At 32.3% G+C, this 20113-nt stretch overlaps 3 protein-coding genes across 3 annotated transcripts in view; 2 read left to right on the plus strand and 1 right to left on the minus strand.

Moving 5' to 3' along the window:
* The first annotated feature begins 750 nt into the window (after positions 1-750).
* Positions 751-20113, plus strand: part of LOC132716157 (aminopeptidase NAALADL1-like) — a 42329-nt gene continuing 22966 nt past the window's right edge. Inside the window, exons 1-3 of the mRNA XM_060699361.1 lie at positions 751-1153; positions 12465-12777; positions 13721-13843. Coding sequence (XP_060555344.1) covers positions 813-1153; positions 12465-12777; positions 13721-13843 — 777 coding nt within the window. The 5' untranslated portion in view covers positions 751-812. The remainder of the gene's footprint in view (positions 1154-12464; positions 12778-13720; positions 13844-20113) is intronic.
* LOC132716166 (uncharacterized) lies at positions 15422-17669 on the plus strand. The gene is made up of 2 exons (XM_060699375.1): positions 15422-15603; positions 15988-17669. The coding sequence occupies exons 1-2, from the start codon at positions 15437-15439 to the stop codon at positions 17561-17563; spliced, it is 1743 nt and encodes a 580-aa protein (XP_060555358.1). The 5' UTR covers positions 15422-15436; the 3' UTR covers positions 17564-17669.
* On the minus strand, positions 17589-19923 carry LOC132716175 (uncharacterized). The gene is made up of 3 exons (XM_060699385.1): positions 19483-19923; positions 19124-19294; positions 17589-18949 (listed from the first exon to the last, which is right to left on the minus strand). The coding sequence occupies exons 1-3, from the start codon at positions 19618-19620 to the stop codon at positions 17846-17848; spliced, it is 1413 nt and encodes a 470-aa protein (XP_060555368.1). The 5' UTR covers positions 19621-19923; the 3' UTR covers positions 17589-17845.

The raw sequence follows: 20113 nt of genomic DNA on the forward strand, positions 1-20113 counted from the left end.
CAAACCGGGCTCTTGTTTCAGAGTTCAGTATATCATAGACAACTGTGTCTAATTGATGAACTAGTCCTATACAGCCATTGCAACAGGGTGATCTAGCCGAAGGAGATTTGGAAGAAACTATATGAATTTCTACAATCTCATTAATTGTCTGTCATGATTAGTTTAGTTTAGTTTAATATACTTATTTTAGCTTGATTATGAAACAAGTTCTTGCAACTTATATTAATTACTTTCCAATCCAGATCCTGGAACTAACCTGGTGTCATATGAGGGAATATTATTCTGACAAAGGTAGAGCTGACAGACACATGATCCCTGAAATGAGAGACAGACAACTTAACCACTATATATGCCACCACTCCCCTCTGTCATGACTGGGATTTTATCAGGAATTTGCTGTCCCCATAGTTAAAGGTAAAGTCTCCTGGCAACTATGTTACAAAAGGTTAACTTTTTTTCATCACTATGGATCATTATATTTTATTTTTTGCAAATGTCATTTTCACAAGAATAATGGTTAGTGGTTGGAAATCAGGGGAGATAACTAAATACAGCTGCTGTACAATATATGGCAGTTTATAGTCACATTTTATTTCTAAGTACTGGTTAGTAGAGATCAAATCCCTAGTTATTATCCAAGTCAAATATTTATCACAAAATTATTTCCTGATATATTTTGAAAAAACTCATTGATACTGTAAGTTATGGTCACTCTTTTTCGGTAGATGAATCAAACGGGGTGTAAACCTTTAAAAAACGTAATTGTTTTGAGACGCTCCCTACTTTCGTTCTCTATTATTATCATTTGAAACATGGCGGCTACTTTGAAAACACCAAAACATTTTCGCTCGTGGAAAAATGAAGATTCTTTTGATCAGAGTGATGTTGTAAGATTATTTGATGCAGAAAAAGTGAAAACAACAAAATCTGTAAATTGTTGGAAGTACTGGAGTATATATTGTACTCTTATTGGATTTTTTACTCTATTTTTCCTCGGAATTTTGATTGGATTTTTATTGAGGGTCGATTCAAAAGTAAGCAGTTGCTCGGATAAAGAGAAAAGAGCCGATGGATTCGACAGAGATAAACTGCAAGCTGTTCACAATAACATTGTATTTTACATGTCGGAAGAAAATATAGCAAAATATTCGCGGTAGGTATTTAATTCACTGTTTATACGGCTATATCCTGGATTAGATATATCTTGAACACTAAAATTGCTAAAACTAAAATTGCTAAATCTATTCAAATTACCTCTGAATTATCATATAAACCTGTGCCATAACTAATAAGTGTAGCCAAGTGTAACACAAAATTTTATTGTCAATCTTTAAAAAACGAAAAACATAACATTTTCAAAAAAATCAAATATTTTATTTTCATAAACCTAAAATGAGCTGTTACTCTCTCATTCATATCTGATTCTGAATGGTCAATTTTAAGAAGTTATAATATTTTCATGACATTTTTTTGTATTTTATTAATTTCAAATATTCATACTACATGTAGGCCTTATTCCCATTACATCTCTTAAAATTCTTACAAGAATAAATTATAATTAATGATTTGTTCATTTGATATTTTATCCTAATTTTTTTTATTGCTTACACTCATACTTTTCAACAATGTTAATTTTGTGTTATTATCTGTGTAAATGACCCTGTGGAATTTTTTTTAGTTGCTTAACCATATCAGTTCTAAAGATATATTTTACACTCTTAAGGTGACAACGGAGTCAATTATCACTGAAAAAACCTAAAATGAGATTTTTTGCTTAGTCGATTTATCAACCATTTCTGAACACATTCGTGATTTAATTTTGGAAGCAGTTAGTCCAAAAATGTGTTTTTAAACGTTTTTAAACGGTACCTGTACCATTTTTATCTGCTATTCGCGTAACCTGTCAATTATCGATAACGCTCCGCCCCTGTTGAGGCGTCAATGAGGGAAATCGGTAGTTCCATATATCCGTGAATTACCGGTCCATACTGGTCCATACTACTCGTAATTCATGTATTGTACAAATACGTACATCTTTTATGAATATCGTCTACCTTTTATTGAGCATTTTTATAAAATAAGAAATTGTCGGCCAATGTACGTAACATAATGTATAAAACATAAACAATTAAGCATAGCGGCAAATCGCACGACCACGGGGTTGTTTTAAAAATATGGTTGCTGAAATATCCATAATGTGTGAAATAATTTGTCTGTCCCGTTAATCTGATAGATATTACATTGAGTTTATGGACTTTTGAACGGATTCAATGGCTTGCTTTACATTCAACCTCGTTTTCTAACAATGTCAAGTAAAACAACAACAACAGACAACTTTTTTATGTGAACGTATATATGACTGGCGGAACGGTGTCCCTGACAAATTTCTAAACCATTTTAGATTGTTTAAGGATGATTATTTCTCTATGAATCAATAAAAAAAATATTGATATATATTATCAGTGTATGCTTTGAATAAATTGTTCGCCAGTAAATCGAACACAGTACTAATAAACCTGGGACAAAGTATGGAATTATTGTATACCCCAGTAGAAACTGGATCTCTATGCCGTGCGTAAATGATTTTCATGATAATAGATGTCAAAGAAGATCAGATCATAATTATCGAGTGATACCTTTTATTTCTATTAAAATATGTCAAGCATTTATATCAATTTGGAGGAAAAAATATATAATATCCCGTTCTAATTTGTACATCTACCATGGACTTTAAAAGACCGTCAGAAGCTAAGTTTTTTGTTATTTTAATTTATATTTTAACGGAAATTCATACACGAATACACAGACAGAGTGACACTGGTATATATAATATAATAATAATGCTGATGATAATAATAATAATCTTCAAACGTGAAACAATTAAATACCCCGCTAACGGTGTGCAAATACGTTCCATTTTCCCCCACCGAGTGCCTCAAATTTTACCGAAAGTCACGTGACATGTGAGACCGATACAGACGAAAAGTAAATCACGTTAAGATTTGAAGAAATTTCTGTTATAACCTGATATTAATCAGCAAATTTTTGATTGGTCAGATGACACTGGGTCATAAAATGTTTGTTAGAGTATGTTACCGCAACAATTGTGACCCTCTCTGGTGCGATATTTGTGTATTATGCAATTATTTAGCGTGAAACGTAGGGGTCCGAGAGAGAACAGCCGATTTATGTCACTCTTCGTTTGATGGGGGTCGGACTAACTTTGAATCGGCATAACTTTTTTAATAATCAAGCAATTAACATGCGGTTTAAAGCACATGAAAGGGAATTTATTTACGGAGGGAACCGTGTCAGGGATTTTTGTTTGCTCAATCAGCGACTTAATTATCTTTAATTACGTAATATGTATGGTGAAAAAAGTCGTATAAAATGTTTGACGTTACGTAATATTTTTTTGAGAAAAGATAGAAAAAATTTGAGACACGGTTCCCTAGATATTATAAGTATGTTTATTTTCCAAAAGTTTGATGACAAAAAAAATAAAAAATGACTTTGATATGACGATTTAAAATTTTAGGATTTTTATTAAAAATCAATCATTTACAAAGGCATTTTTTTCAAATATGTTATTTTTTATGATGATCAACGACATTTAATGCACAAAGATTAAATAAATAATAATTATTACTAAAATAAGTTGGTTTAAATGACATTTATGTGAGTACCACGGAAAGTGTCTGTTGTCACCTTAAGTTTTCAAGTTATTTTACAACTAGGCAATTAATTCAAATTCTGAGGCCAACTGGCAAGATTTATTTTCCTGAATCTTTCTAAAAAAATGTGTAAACTGTAATATTAAGTCTTGAGTTTGTTCAATGTATCCAAAGCATTTGAATTACAGTACCACCAAAAAAATAGCTTATAAATAAGTTAAGGCAATATAAAAACATAAAATAGGTAGTTTTCAAAGTTAAGTTCACATGTATTGATTAACTGTCATAAACAATACATTAAATATTTGACTTGCAAATGAATGACAGTTTCAAAAGATTATTTTACACTTAAAATCTTATCTTTTAAAGTAATCTTTAAACAAAATAAGGATTTAATTTAACATTTTACTTGTCGGCGGAATTTAAAATTGATTTTTGACTGTGTTAGGTTATCATTTTATGTATGAGATTTGTCCAGACCACCCATTTGTCATCGCTGGAAAAATATTATGGCAAAATGTTTATTTATATTGTACAATTTTTTTTTATTATAACCATATTCTTAAGGAATCTTTTTTTCTGAAACTTGTACAAAAACCATTTGACTGCTTGCATTCTTTTAAATTAATTCATGAACTGAATATTTATCAATTTAAATTATTCTTAACTAATAAGATCTTAAGATGGGGACAGGTAAAGGAACCTGCTAAAATTTCTTAGTCTAAAAGGTGAGTTCAAAAAAACTTTCAAGAATCATTTTCATCAGTTAACCAAATATTTTATTTGAACTTGAAGTAAGGCAGTCTCGAATTTTCCCCCAAATGCCAGATCAACTCAATTACACTGATTTATAAATATTGATCAATTGTCTGAGATCAGATATATATATATCTTTTATTCCTCCATTGAATGAAGAGCAGAACAAGCATACATATAAATATCACACATATATACAAAATTATGACAATTCAACAAACATAATACAGTAGTATGTCAACAAACTAATCAAATATCAATAACATTGTACTAATTTTTGAGAGTTCACAAATGTATTTTGATAACACGTACACATATTTAACAAATGCAAATATTTAGTGTCAGTAAAGAGGCCAAAGACTACGGACTGAAGTAAGATTTCATTACTTAGTAGAATATTTATTTAGTTACATTTGTGCTACCTATACCAGGGTAACATTTAATATAACTCTTCAATAATAATAGTCAAAATATTGAAGATAAGTGAGAACATAAGAGACACTACTTTTTGGTGGTAAATGCAAAGTTTTATTTGATAGAACAGTCTATTTCGAAATTATTGATCGAAACTTAATAGACTGAAACAAACAAAAATAGCGTCAATATAGTAATACCTTTAACAACAGCCTGCTTAAGTACGAAACGAAAACATTAAGCTGGACAGCAAAAGGATGGGATGTCTGAGATGTTTCTTTATATGAAAAAATTTCGACAAACATAATGTATATCAGAAAAAGAAACTTAATATAGCAAAATCATAAATGCAAGATCGTTTATCTGTTTGTGACAATGACATTTAAGTTTATATAAGCATACATCGTTAATTTTAAGGCATAACAATACAGACGCAAAAATAAATCAGACTACATGTGTGCACTCATAGCACATTGTAAACTCTAACATAAAAAGAAAAAAAATTGCGTAACTACAAACTAAGTTTGAGACTTAAGGCAAACAGAGGCAAAGCTAAAAGTACAATTTACAATTACAGCATACCTAAAACATGTAAAATAGAATATATTATAGGTTGTCACATAGTTTCACTATAGAACCTAAGTTAATGTTTGGGGTACCATGGCATTGATATACCTCACTAGCCAACAATTCAAGAAAGCGTTATTACATACCATTATTGCCGATCTGAGCAAAGTAATACATTGTTCACGAGGGCTCTGCGACCTTAGATTTGAGAATAGACCTAGCCCAAACACAGTAATGAAACGATTTAACATGGCACTCCGTAAATTTTCATTTGCATTACAGAAGATAATAAAATGTACAATAATATCATCTGACACACATGAACATTTAGAACACGTCTGTAAATAATTCGCAGAGTATATTTTTCCAGTGATAGCTATCATTTTTTTACAGAGTATTGTCATATATGAATTTCCTCTAGCAGTTTGCCATAATAAGCAGTGACTGTTCGGTTTCAAAATTTCGCACAATAACGCAAATTCATCCTGTTCTACAAGTCTTAGATATCTGTTTTGAACATCAGGGTTAATTACATGTTGTAACAAAGTTCGCTTCCACACATATTTTGAAGGAAATGTCCCTTCATTTAGATAGATCTGGAGTACATGAGACAGATTATACTTTTGCAAGAGTCTGAATATATCAGGAATGAATCCCAGATAACAAGCATCAAACTTCATAAATCTAATAAGTCTGTTGTTAAACACATTCTTTGCTAAATATCGGTTAGAAAGCCGACATAACTGACCAAGAAACTGTAACTTCCTATATTCAATTATTTTTTCTAAAGCACTTAGATTTAAAGTACTTAAAGCAAAGTCTGTACTTATACTTATATGTAAGGACTGCATGTATTTTATACAAAATCTGTGTGATCTTTCTAATTTTATCATGTCAGTGTCTGAAATGCAACTCCAAAGCTCACATCCGTATAAACTCTTCGGAATGACTATTGAATTATACAATATCTTAGAAGAAACCGGATTTAATCCATCTGGATGAACTCCACTATTACATATATTCAAAAAAAGTCCCCCTTAGTTTATTACATGCATCTGCAATACAGGATTTCGTAGAGAGAAAAGAGTCACATTTTATGCCGAGATGTACATAACTATCTCCTTGATTAACATAATTGTCACCGAGCATATAATGTCGTATTTTACTGTCAGGTTGGCGTTCATTGAATACTATCACCGAACACTTGTTAGCATTGTATTGGAATCTCCAACGACTTGCGTATGAATAACAAATATCCAACATAGACTGCAAACCATTTGAAGAGAATGATATCAATACCATGTCGTCTGCTACTGTGGGTGTTCCTAGGTCCAGTCCGTACATACAAATACCTAAACCACTACCCTGTAATTCGTTGATAAGTCCATTTATGTACGCAAGATAGAAAATTGGCGAACATTTGCCTCCCTGCCTTGTACCTTGTAGAACATCGAACCACTTAGAACGTAGACCTTGATATTTCACACAACTTTGCATGTTTGAGTACATAGATTTGATCGCTCTAAACGAAGTTGAGTCAATTCGAATCTCATTTAAAAGTTTAAACAGCAACCCCGAATGCCAAACAGTGTCAAAAGCTTTGCGGCCGTCCATAAAACAAACATACACTCTAGAGCCATACTCTCTTGCAAAGAAAATGCTTTCCCGTAGAACGAATGACATCATTAAACATCCTAAACCATCTTGAAAGCCGCCCTGTTGTACATTGATAGTTTCTAGAATATTATCTTGACATCTTTTTAAAAGTACCATTTCAAAAACTTTCATTATTACAGAAGTCAATGTAATTGCACGGTAGTTATCAGGGTTGTCTTTTCTTTTGTTTGACCCTTTATGAAGTGTGACAATTACACCTCGTTTCATGTTATCGGGTACATATCCATGACGTAACATAAATGTGTATACGTTAGCTAAAAATAGGCGATATAAATTCTTTTGCCAAAATTAGGTGTTCATATTGTAGATTGTCATCTCCACCCGCTTTTCCTCTTGGGCATAAACTTATGGCATCATTCACTAATTCCGGCAAGACGACGACATCCGGATCCGGAATGATGGTATTTTCAGTTGACTGAATTTCCCGATCAACCATATTTTTCCAATTTTCATCAAACATCGTATTCGAAGTTGGCATATACAATGATTTAAAATAATTTCCCCATCCTAGAGTTATTTCACTACGATCTCTAACTGTACACCCCAGCACATAAAGAAGAAGATTCAATGTTTTTTCGTCTGGCCTTGATTTTTTTCCAAAAAGTGTCTGAGTCCAGTTCTGCAGTTCGATCTAACTCCTCGTTCTGTTTCATGAGATATTGCTTAACAACTTTCCTATGAATTCGACGGAAATTACATTTGGCTTTTTTGTAATTATGGAACGCCGGGTGAGAGTCATTTCGCGGTCTACCTTCTTTTGTAGATTGTAGACTCTGTACATAGTGATTTCAAATGTACAACTCACACTCTCTATTATGATAGTTCAATTTTAAATTATTTGTATAAGAACAGTGTCTCTTAATTACATAGAAAATGTTCAGTATTTTTAAGTGTTTAGTTTATTAATACTTTATTGTACAAATTTATAATTTAATTTTACACACATAATCATCAAGTGTACATACAAAAGAGTTCCAGGGTCAAATGTTCTAACAACATTATCATGGGCCCTTCCCTGGTTCCCTTCACTTTAAAAATGTTTAAAATACCCTGTCTGTCGGAGCATTAGTTACATGTAGCAATGAAATAGAGAAGAAGACAAAAATCAGCAGTTAGGAATCTGTGTAATGGGTCATCTATAGTATTTAATATATGCAGAATCCTGGATCAGGTGGACTTTTTGTTTTGTTAACCACTATAATTGTCTCCCTCTCCTTCTGACAAAAAACATCTTCATTCCATTCAACATGGTTTCATTTGATAGCCCTCTATTCTTGTCAGTCATGCATTTTAATTTAAAATGTAATTTCAGAATTTAATGAATGTCATTACAAGTAGAAGGGACCACCTGATTTGTACTCCCCTATCATCACCTGTTGTGGTTTAGAAATAACTTTAATGGGCTTTATCCCTTAAAGACCAGTTTGACTTTTATAGGGGTCAGGACTTGGTGGGAAAATAGGGGCTTCTCTATGAAACTGCTGTGCTGTCATGTTATTTGAATATCAACTTTGACCTTTTGTTGGATCATGCTGTTATAGCTGTATTAACAAAGACGAAATTAGAAAATAAAATAATGTGCTTTAAAGTTTGACATTTTAAAATTTCCTTTTTGACGTTTTGTTCCGATTTCCTGTATATGTTTAGTAAAAATTTCTACAAATTACTTAAATCTTATGTCATTTTGCTATGGTTTCAAAACAAATTACTTAAATCTTATGTCATTTTGCTATGGTTTCGAAAAAACTTTGCATAAAATTTACAGAAAAATATTTGTCCTGACCCTCAGAGCTTTAAATGGATTCATCAGTCAGAACTTTGTAACTGCGGCCACATCACCCCTGTATTACAACTATTGTCGAGTAACCCCAACTATACCAGTTATAACTGGTCATTGTTACTCGGTATCGAAAAAAAGATAAAATAAAATAAACAGGAACTTGTGTCTTTTTCATAATTGCTTTGAGTATTATCTAAAATGGGTTTCTTAACTATTTTCACAGTTTTTGTGGTATTTTATCTCAATTGCTTTAAAACCTCTAGTCACTTAAACTGTTACCACATCTCATTTAAAACACCTCAGAACTTAAAATGTCACTTTTCATGTCCTTCAGCAAATTGTGGTTTTTGGTATTAGTTGAAATCATTATAAATTAAATTCAAGTAGTTAATTTTTAAAAGGTTTAATTTAAGTGGCAGAATGTTGAAAACAAGATTGGTAGTACTGTTCTAAAATGTGTTCAATATATAAATTTGTAACATTAAAAATTTTGAAAACAGTATCTATAGATTGACTAAGGCATTAAAGTTATCTAATACAGGGATAAACAGTGTGTATAGGACTTAAAGCTACAGATGTATGACACATTTCTATAAACAAGAATTACAAGATCATGAATAAGTCTGGTTTTCAAAAACTTAACAAAATGTATCATTTTATCACACAAGTGAATTGTAAAGACCCATCATTCTTTCTCTATGGCAATTTTTACCAAGTACTGTCTATTTTTTGTTGATAAAATCTAATTTATTGTGCTACCTCTTTTCATGCTGTATAACACTGTTTTGTTAAAGTTACAGTAGTTTGTTTGTTCAGACAAATCAAGCATCATCTTTTTAATCTTACTGCCCTTTGAAATAAGATATATAATTTTTGGTCATTTGAAATTCAAGTGTTTAAGCTTGACAGGGTACCTTCAATAGGATAATTGCCTTGCTGTCCAGTATGTGTGAAGATGTATAAAATAATTATAGATAAAGTCTGAAATAAATAATTAACCACTTACGGCCTTACAGTGAAACATCCATCAGGGCTTCTGTTTTCTTTTGAATGTTTCTTTTTCCAATAGCTAAGTGTCATTATAGGTGTTCATGAGAACAAAGTAAATTTATCAATTATGTACAACCTAGAAGCTGTCTTGTACATGATCAAAGTAAATTTTAAACTAGAGCTATCACTGAAGGTGATTAATACCCCCACCAGCAACTTTGACTTTTTGAAAATAAGTGGTCTAAAGAAATTTCAACATAACCTGTAAAACTGTGTATAAAGAATTATTTCAATTAATTGCAATCCCAACCTGAGAATCTTCATATAAGCTTGCTATACACCAAATTTGATTACAACATCTCATTCCTAACTCTAGTAATTCCTCGGAAATTTTTTTCTATTTTTAGTTACAGTGACCTTGACCCCAGGGGGTCCAAATGCAATACCAGCTGGGGTTCATATATAAGCTTGCTATACACCAAGTTTGATTACACTCTAGTTATTGTCCGGAAACCATTGTTCTATTTTAAGCAATGGTGACCTTGACCCCATGGGGTCCAAATGCAATTTCAAGTGGAGTTTCAATATAAGGTTGCTATATACCAAGTTTGATTACAGTACCTCATTCAAAACTCTAGTTATCATCTGGAAACGGTGATGTAGACCGATCGGTCGACAAGCTGACTCCTATATACCCCCTAAACTTCGTTTTTGGGGGTACAATGGTCATTAGTCTTATGATGCATGATTTTGACATCTAAAGTTCAAGGGATTTCAATATGAACATGAAAGTAAATACAAGAATTGAGCAGACCAGTCAGGTTAAGAGTATGCTTGACAGGTTAAGGGTTATTGGTGTTAAAATACAGTAATTTGAGACTTGCATGTGTTAGCATTTTGTACAGTTTTATGCAAATTAATAATGCCGCAGCATACATGTACCATTGTATGTTATATCTGATGAAACAAGTGATTCATTACAGCCTGAATCTGTGCAATTACTTATTTATGAAACCATTAATGTGGATGGACATTAAACTAAATGCTCTAGCTTGACTGGAAGAATTTAACCAGATGTATTATCATTGTATTTCTTTATTTATATGAAGAAATTTAGGCTCTTAACGCTCACTGAATATTTGTAAAATAAGTCCATAATTAACTCTGATCAATAACTTCAATGAACATTTTAATAATTTGGCATCAAAATAAGATAAGTTATTCTAAATACATACTTTAATACTCTTAAAAAAGAAAGGCATAGCAATAGAATTTAGGCTCATTCTCAATGTACAAAAATATGTACAGAAAATTGTTTTGTGTCATTATAATAAATCTGTAGTTACGAGGGGTTTTTATTACAGCATATTTTTTTATCTAATACTCTATCTATATACAAGGGAGGGACAAATAAACCCATTATGTATTCAATAGCTTCTAGAGCCTGTAATTAATTCTTTATATAGTTTGTTTACAGCCAAATAATGGCCCGAATAATAGCTGAAAAACCACACAACAAAGTGATAATTATGTGTAAGTTCACACCAATTATTTTCACATTTACAAGTTAAATAGAGAACATTATTGTATTGGCTACCCCACAATGCACTTCTTTCCGCTGCTGTCACCATGCATTGATGATAGCTCTATTACCAGTAGAAAGTTTTACCCTATAATTATCTGTGAAAAATCTGATTAACATTTTGACTTTATTACAACATGGAAGAAAGCCTCGTGTGTCATATTTCAATAATTAAGAGATTTTTTTTCATCACCATGAAATACCTTCACTATATCGCAAATATAAAATGTAAAAAGATTTAATAGATTTGTTCATGTAAGAAAATTTGCTTGTCATTCTCATAAATCGTGCATATATCACATTAAAATTTTAATTTAAAGCACACACAATAAATCATTAAAGGGACTTGAACAATGATAGATGTTCCATAATGATATGTTGGCCTATAGACTTAATTAAAGCTGCATGCCTCCAGATGAGCCTATCTTTTTCAAGAGAATCAAACTTGAGAAAAATGTGCTAAGATTGAAACAAAAAAACCAAAAATATTCATAATTCAAGAATAAATTTATATGACTTGTTAGATGCAATTAAAGGTGATTTTTAGTATTTATTACCATATTCCTACTGCATGACTAACACAGTAACGGCTTTTTTGCATGTTCTGGCATATTTTTTGTAATTTTCATAGATTTTAAGTGCCGTCTGCAATGTGTTAATTTCTTTGTTCACTTGACATTAATGTTAGTAAAAAGGTACCACATAGTTTTTACTTTTAAATACATTTTAAAAATTTTCATAAAATTCGTTTGAATTTGAAGGCATGCCTTTTAAAGGTAGTGTGTACAATGATGACAGATGTGTTGACTTAAACAGTGCATTCATATTTTGTACATGCTTGTCTTCCTTATTTTTGCTACCTGCCTTGAAATCGTTAAAAATACTTTTAACTTAATAATTTAAGGACTTATTTATTTTGTCACTTCCAACTTTGTTCTATGTTACAGAAGGCAGAAAAACTTGACATATGACGCAATTCTCAGTAAGATTGCTCCTAGACTGGAGAGCTTTTTTAATTTTTCAGGGAGTTATCTGCTCTTTCATCTGATGGCTTATCAGCTAGTTCTGACAGAGACACAAATGACAAGAAGTCAGCAGAATATGTGGCGAAAAAGTTCCGACAGTTTGGATTTGACACGGTTGAAACTGAAGATCATGAGATAGTAGTAACCTCCCCTGATCCCCTACATCCAAATAGACTAGAAATTATGTCCGCAGACGGCAGCAGTAAAAACAACTACACATTTCATGGCAGTTTTGAAACAAAGGGAAGTAACTCTGGTAAATCTGAACCTCAAGAAATTGAACTGGACTTTTTACCACCAGGCACTGCAAAGGTAATGGAAATGAACGTTAGTTGTCTTGATAAAACAATTGACAGAAAATGTAACGGTGAAATATATTAACAATAAAACATATATATGAACCTATGGTTCAAATCCTTGCTCTGGTTTATGAAAATATATGCAATTTAGAAATTGTGTCTTGTCAAGATCATATATTAAGATCCTCTCTTTTGATTGTATCTATATTTCTAAATTTCATGAAAAATGTTAGCAAATTTGAGTTTTATCAAAATGTAGATGAACACTGGTCACTATATCTTGATATCTTTTGAGAATCAGTTTTAGAAGATGGGAATATTAATCATATTTGTAAATTTGTATGCCATACATGTATTTAATCATTTGGATAGCCTGTACACTTCTGACCTGGCACAAACAATGTATCTTCACCCTATCTGCAGCATCATTAATCATATTTTTAATGTGGTTTTTTACAGTCCCATCATAATTATAATTAACAGGAAAAAGTGAAATTATTTAGATGATGTCCAGCTTGTCAAACATAGAATAAAGATGTAGTAACAAGATAAACAACTGTTACAAATATGAACCTTTGATGGATATTTCACATGATGGGGATAGAGGTTTGATAATTAGTTTGTGATTTGCTTACAAGGTGGTGCAGATTTGTGATGATGATGATTTAATTATAAAATGATTTCATTTCTCTTTTTGTGTCGCCTCTACGGAGTAGTGGTGACATATAGGGATCACTTCTCCGTCGTCTGTCTGTCTTACCGTCCGTCACAAAACTTGTCCGGACTACACCTCATAAACTACTGGTGCAATTTCATCCAAACTTTACAGGAATGATCAGTACCAAGCCTAGTTGTGCACTGTCTGTCCGTCTGTCACAAAACTTGTCCCAACATGAAATTGCCCATCATGAGGCGACACATGTGATCACTGATCGCTCTTGTTGTATCAATTGTAGGGACCTCTGATGTATGGAGGCTATGGTAGAAATGTAGATTTTATGCAGCTAGAGGCCAGTCGTATTGTTGTACAAGGGTCAGTCTTACTCCTGAAAATTGGTCATAATTCTATTGCTGAGAAGGTAAGATTCTTGTGAGATTTATATAGAAGGTTGGATCTTATTACTACATGATTGTGTTTAAGGGTGTTGATGGTTCTACATGGATACCTTAGATGACTGAACTTATGCATGGAAGTGCATATTTGGGTCTTAAAGTCCGAAAGTAAAAAAATGGCATAAAAAACAATATTGGTACACATTACACAATAAAAACCCATAATTATTTTTAATAATGTTAAAGATCAACATGTTCACTATACACTGTATGAACCTTGCCAGCCAGCTGATCATGTTGTGTTAAAAAGCTCAATCTTAAGATTTTGATAAAACATGAACACTACAGACTACTATTAGACTGTGTTAACTTTGGAATAAACAAAGTTTTTGACACAATTTCATCTGGGTAAAAAATAACATTACACAATGTAACCAGGAACAAGATTTAAAGAAGTTTGTTGATTCTACTCCGTTGATTACTTGTACCTTAAAAATAAAACACCACAACTTAATGGAGGAAAACATTTTTTTTCCTTTCTTATTTACCTTCTGTTATTATCTATAATCATCTATGATATATATATAGTGACAGAAAGTTATCTATTTTGTAAGAGTGTCAGTATTTGGTGACAGCGTAATTGATATCAATTGGCCCATAATCCCACGATCAAAAAGTCTTCCAATTTTACGTGAAATTTAAAACGCTTCAGAACGATAGCCAAGGTATGCGGGTAGTTAAATCATAACCAATTTTAGCTACTTTAATGCATTTTAATAGAATGCAATCTGTTTATGTGTAATAAAATATTGAATAACACCTTTGTTTCTTTGTCCTTTTGTAGACCAAGAAAGTGTTGACATAAGTGCAAAGTTTTTTTTGTAAATTTGTGAATTATTAGCATGACTTTCCATAAATTATCCTTGAGTAATATTTTTGTAGAGGGTTTACAGTAATTGAGTGCATGAGTAAAATAGAACTAGCTTGATTGGCAGCATGGCCAAGTGGTTAATGCTTCAGACTTGTAATCTAAAGATTGCTGACTGCGTAAGTTCAAGCCCAATCAAAGCAAACTGTTGTTTTCTTTAGCAAGAAACTTAACACTCATTGCTTAGTACTGGTTTGTCCCAGGAACGGAGTTGAGTGTGTCTATGCACTTATTATAAGCTATTATAAGCTTCCTACACAAACAAAGTGGGAAAAAAATCTACAGAAAATAAAATGAGAGGAATACATAGGTGCAGATTATGCACTACCCTTTTTTCAAGATGAAATAAATTTGTATAGGCTATTAAATATAAATACATGTAGTTCAAAATGACAGGAATATTTCTACCTGTACAAAGTCATCGTGGTTAAAACTCATCAACAGTAAAACTATAGGACACTTTATCACATTTTTGCAGTAAGGCGATGGATGATAAAGCTTTGTTTATGTCATTTTGTCTTCTAAATCAGAGGTCAAAATTTTTGTTTTAGTTTAAAAAGGATTTAGAGAGATTTATAACTGAGCTTAAGGTTAGCATTATAGGTGAGATTTACAGGTACGTCACTGTTATCTGCTATGTGTACCACGTGATACACATTTTCCCAGAAGGTCGTACAAACAGTTGTAAACAATGGCAGCTTCTGATAAGATGTATGCGGTAAAATTGACAGAAAATGATGTACCTGGAGCTAAATTTCGCTCATGTGATATATCTGAGCATTCAGTTGTTGAATTACAGAGATGGTTACAATGTCGAGGATTAAAATTGTCCGGAAATAAACCAGAACTAATTGACAGGTAAGATATAGATCTACACTAGAGTATATAAAAGTCATGTACTCTGTATATAATACTTTCTTAATTAATAAACATAAAGGGTATGTTAAAAATAAATACTGTATGATATTTTTATTTATATATAGATAATAAAATTTGTTCTGAAATAGGTTTATCCAAATTCATTTAGTGTTATTAAACAACTCTCCTAAGTGTAATAGTTTGACTCCTATAAGTTAGAGGGATAAACCATAAATAATCAGACACAGGTGCAGGTCATAGATTTTATCTCATCTTTATAGATCTTATGCACATTTTACCTCTGGTGAGAGGGATATTGATTATTTTTGTTTCTTATTTGCCAGTATAACAATGTTAATGGGTCATTTACTTAATTTTTTTCAGATGCAAAGCCTGTCTTGAAGCTGGGGGCAAGAATGACATTGTGGTTTCAATTGATGAGGGCAAATGGTTTCAAAAAAAAGTCCAAGAAGTATTAGCCAATGTCCAAAGCACAGACACATCAACAGTTCCTGTTCTGCCAGTGACTGGCTGGAAAGACTTCCCTTCTGCAAGTCTTCCAGAAGGATATTGCTATGGCACTATATATTATCATGTCATTACAACAGCTAAGGTTGACTACGGCAAAAATGAGAGTGAAGATTTAACAGATTTTAACACATCAAAACCATTAATGAAAGGAAGACAATACTTTCGTAGTGGACATGTTAAAGATATAAAACACATATCAAAAGATGGCATTCAATTCATTAAATGCATAGTGCAAGCTTCATATTCTGTTAAACAACACTACAATGTGTCCATCACCCTACATGGAAATTCCGGGAAAGTGCTTGATGCCTCATGTGACTGTAAGGCTTCTGCTATGAGTAGATGTAATCATATTGCAGCTTTATTATTTGCCGTTGATGACTACATTTTGGAATATGGTCATCACATAGCTTCAACATCTAAACTGTGTAGTTGGAACAAGGGGAGGAAGAACAAGCGTGATCCTCAGCCTTGCCACACAGCCACATATAGCAAAAAAATGAAACCAGACAGAATTATCCACTTTGACCCAAGACCTGAACAGCAGGATGACAATTCCTTTATCAATAATTTTATTACAACACTACCTTCCTGTCATTCATCAACTATGTTTCAACAAATTCTTGAAATAAATTATGAAGACTATGAGGTGGATAAAAGTCAGTTAACATTAAGATCTGAATCTGCATTGAAATTATTTAAATCAACAATAAATGGCAGTGAACCCTACCAAATATGTAACACACAAACTCAATCTGAGTCAGAGGAATGGCACCGAAGTAGACTGTTACGCATCACAGCATCAACAGCAAAGGAGGTAGTACACGTAAAAACTGACCGTGGAAAGTATCACTTATTAAGGCGATTACTCTGGGGTAATACTCTTCCGGACCTGAAAGCATTGAAATATGGAAGATCAAATGAGCCAAAAGCGTTGCATCAGTACAGGGCAAGTCTAGATAAGAATAAAACTGTGGCAGCTACAGGACTCTGGATTAACCCGAAATATCCAGAGCTTGGATGTAGCCCTGATGGCATTGTCACAACTGATGGAAAGCTTACCAGTGTTGTTGAAATAAAATGTCCTCTGGTACTTGAAAACATCCACCCATATGATATAGATGAATTGCAACCAAAACAGAGATATGCTCTCTGCTATACTGTTACAGATGGGAAAATGAGTGTCAAGAAGACTCATGCTTATTTTTATCAGGCACAAATGCAAATGGCAATTTGTGAGACTGATACATGTGATTTTATCGTCTGGTCACCGAAAGGCATAATTGTTGAAACAATCAAACGAGATGTTGAATTTTGGGAAAAAATACTTCCTAAAATGATTGCTTTCCATAACAACATCCTTTTACCAGAATATTTGGAAATGAGGGTACCCCGTCGTCTTATGCCATGTGAACTAGCTTTAGTGTAAAAACTGAGAACAGACATTGTGTAAATAGGTTTACAATGTTTTATTTAGTATATAGCATTCACTTTTTGTAAGATGTACACAATATATACATAAACATATATACAAAAGTAACTTGATCAAGTAGTATAAAAATTTGTATTATATAATATTCAAGGTTTAAATGAATTATACATACACTATTTGTAATTTTAATTAATACTTTTTCATTTTATATTGAAAATATTCTATTTATGATTAATAAATATGTACATGTTCCAGAAACACTTTGTTTTTCCCTTTATTTTACTTCACTAATGGTTCCTGATAGTTAACAAGAAAGCCTATTATTTTTACAATCTGTGTAGCCATTGGTTTGAAGCATAATGGCAAAGTTGTGCCAATTATCTTAAATTTTTTCATGCGTTCAATCGCACGTTCCACGTGTATTCTCACACGTGCAATTCTTTTTGTCAGTATTTCTTCTTGTGGAGTTAATCTATCTCTACCACCTAAAAATGGAGGGATGTTTAATTCGACTTTGTTTTTCTGCAAAATGTCTTTAATAAGGAATCCCCTGTCAGCTATTACTAAATCCCCTGGTTCCAGAATTTCAGCAAACTTTGAGGAGATTACAATATCCCTGTCACTTTTGCTCCCTTCGTATACATCCGATAAAAAGGTAATTGCACCAGTGGGGGCAATGCCAACCAAACATTTTAAAGTTGTATGGTTTTTATATGATGAATACATATTTCCTTGTTCTGCGAAGTCACTTGAAGATTGCACAAATATCTCAAAACAATCGATAATTACCCGCACATTTTTAAATGACCTAAATGTGGCAGGTAAATGTTCACGTATCAGGCTTTTTGATGGGAACATCCTTTTCCATAATGGTTCTATAGTCTTGTACAAAAACTGAATCCATGTGATAAAAATTCTGGAAACCATACTTGCACTTATCCCAAACCTGTAGGCCAAATCTTTGTTAGGAAATGTGTGTCGTAATTTCATCAAAGTAAGTAGAAATTGATTGTCAGGGGTAATTTTTTTTATTGTTTTTCCTTTTCTTTTTAATCCACCCCAAAATTTTAATTTATGCACAGATTCACCAAGAGACTTGTATAAATGATTGAATTGTTGAGGGGTAACACCCGTGTAGAATTTAAATAACTTTGCATCAGTCTGAAGCTGATAGCAGGTGATTTTAGATTCCAGTTTTGTTGGTTTATCAGAATGCTTTTTCTGTTTTTTACTCAAAGCTATTGATGATTTATTGCTCTTAATGCGCCTTTCTATTTTATTAAAAAGCTGGTCACTGCATGTGAATTGAGTTTGGGTTTCCTTATCATCTGTAGATCTAATCTTTGTGGCAAAGTATATGTCTTGGTCCTCGAGCACATCTGGCTGAAATTATATAACGTGTGATATTATGGAGGCATTTAAATGAGATTTTTATCTGCAACAACAAATTAGATACAACCCCCCTATTGACCCAATATCAAATTTATCAAAGAATAAAATTAATACAATAAATGCGAACAAATATTTTGAAATGTATTTAACAATTAAGGCATTTACCTGTTTATTTTGATCTCTTTGGTTTTCCTCATCAGAGTTTGCATTCTGCACTGAGTTGTATTTTGTATCCTTTAACTGAAGTAGAGCCTCTGAAACCTCAAACAAAGTTTTTTTAGATACAGGTGCTGCCCTTGGAGTTGGTGCCTTTCTTTTACGTGAATACTTTTCTACCTGTAATAAATGTGTGGTTTTAAAAGTTCATATAAAAACACAGAATAAAATTGTAAAAGACAGATTTATTTAGAACAATTTCTTATCACAATAAAAATATTTACTACAACATGAGCATTTATTTATAATTTATATGGTCAGTTCCCAATTTTATATACAACAAATAATTATTATCATAATGTTCATACCTGAAGTGGTGTATATGTGGCAGGGAACAGGATCTGGATGATTTTCTGTAGGTCCTTTACCTCCAACAAAATGTTTGCTGCATATGTAAGTCCACTTTTTAATGTGGTTAACAGTAAAGTCTTTTCGACCACATGCATTTATCCACTTATTACACTTTAATTCGTTTGATTTTGGTTTTGGAAATGGTATGAAAAAAACATCTTGCATATGTTCTCTGTCATTGTACCTTGAGTCACTATTACATACACCATAACAACAATGTTTTGTTGTACCAGAGCTTATTTTTGAAGATGTACTAGGTAAATCCATACTCAAGCATGTACAAATCTATAGTGTATCAGTGGGTAGTACAAACACAGTTTGTACGACCTGCAACAGTTGCTATGGTCAGTGCTTATCAGTAAATCTATTTTTAGCATATTGACTACCTGGTAAATCTCTCCTATAGTATCATGATAGTATAGGAAAAAGGTCAGAAAGAAGTAGAAAATAAGGTTGTCGTGTGTTGTTGAGAAAAATATTGTGTCTCATATGAGTTAAATTATACTTTTTAGGAAAAATATACACATCCCTGCTTTAAGGTTATTTTCATTCTTTATCAATGATATATTCTATACATGTAAGCAAAAA

The sequence above is a fragment of the Ruditapes philippinarum genome, unplaced genomic scaffold (genome assembly GCF_026571515.1).
Source record: "Ruditapes philippinarum isolate M1 unplaced genomic scaffold, ASM2657151v2 ctg1714_1_1_1_1, whole genome shotgun sequence".
NCBI classification, from domain to species: domain Eukaryota; kingdom Metazoa; phylum Mollusca; class Bivalvia; order Venerida; family Veneridae; genus Ruditapes; species Ruditapes philippinarum.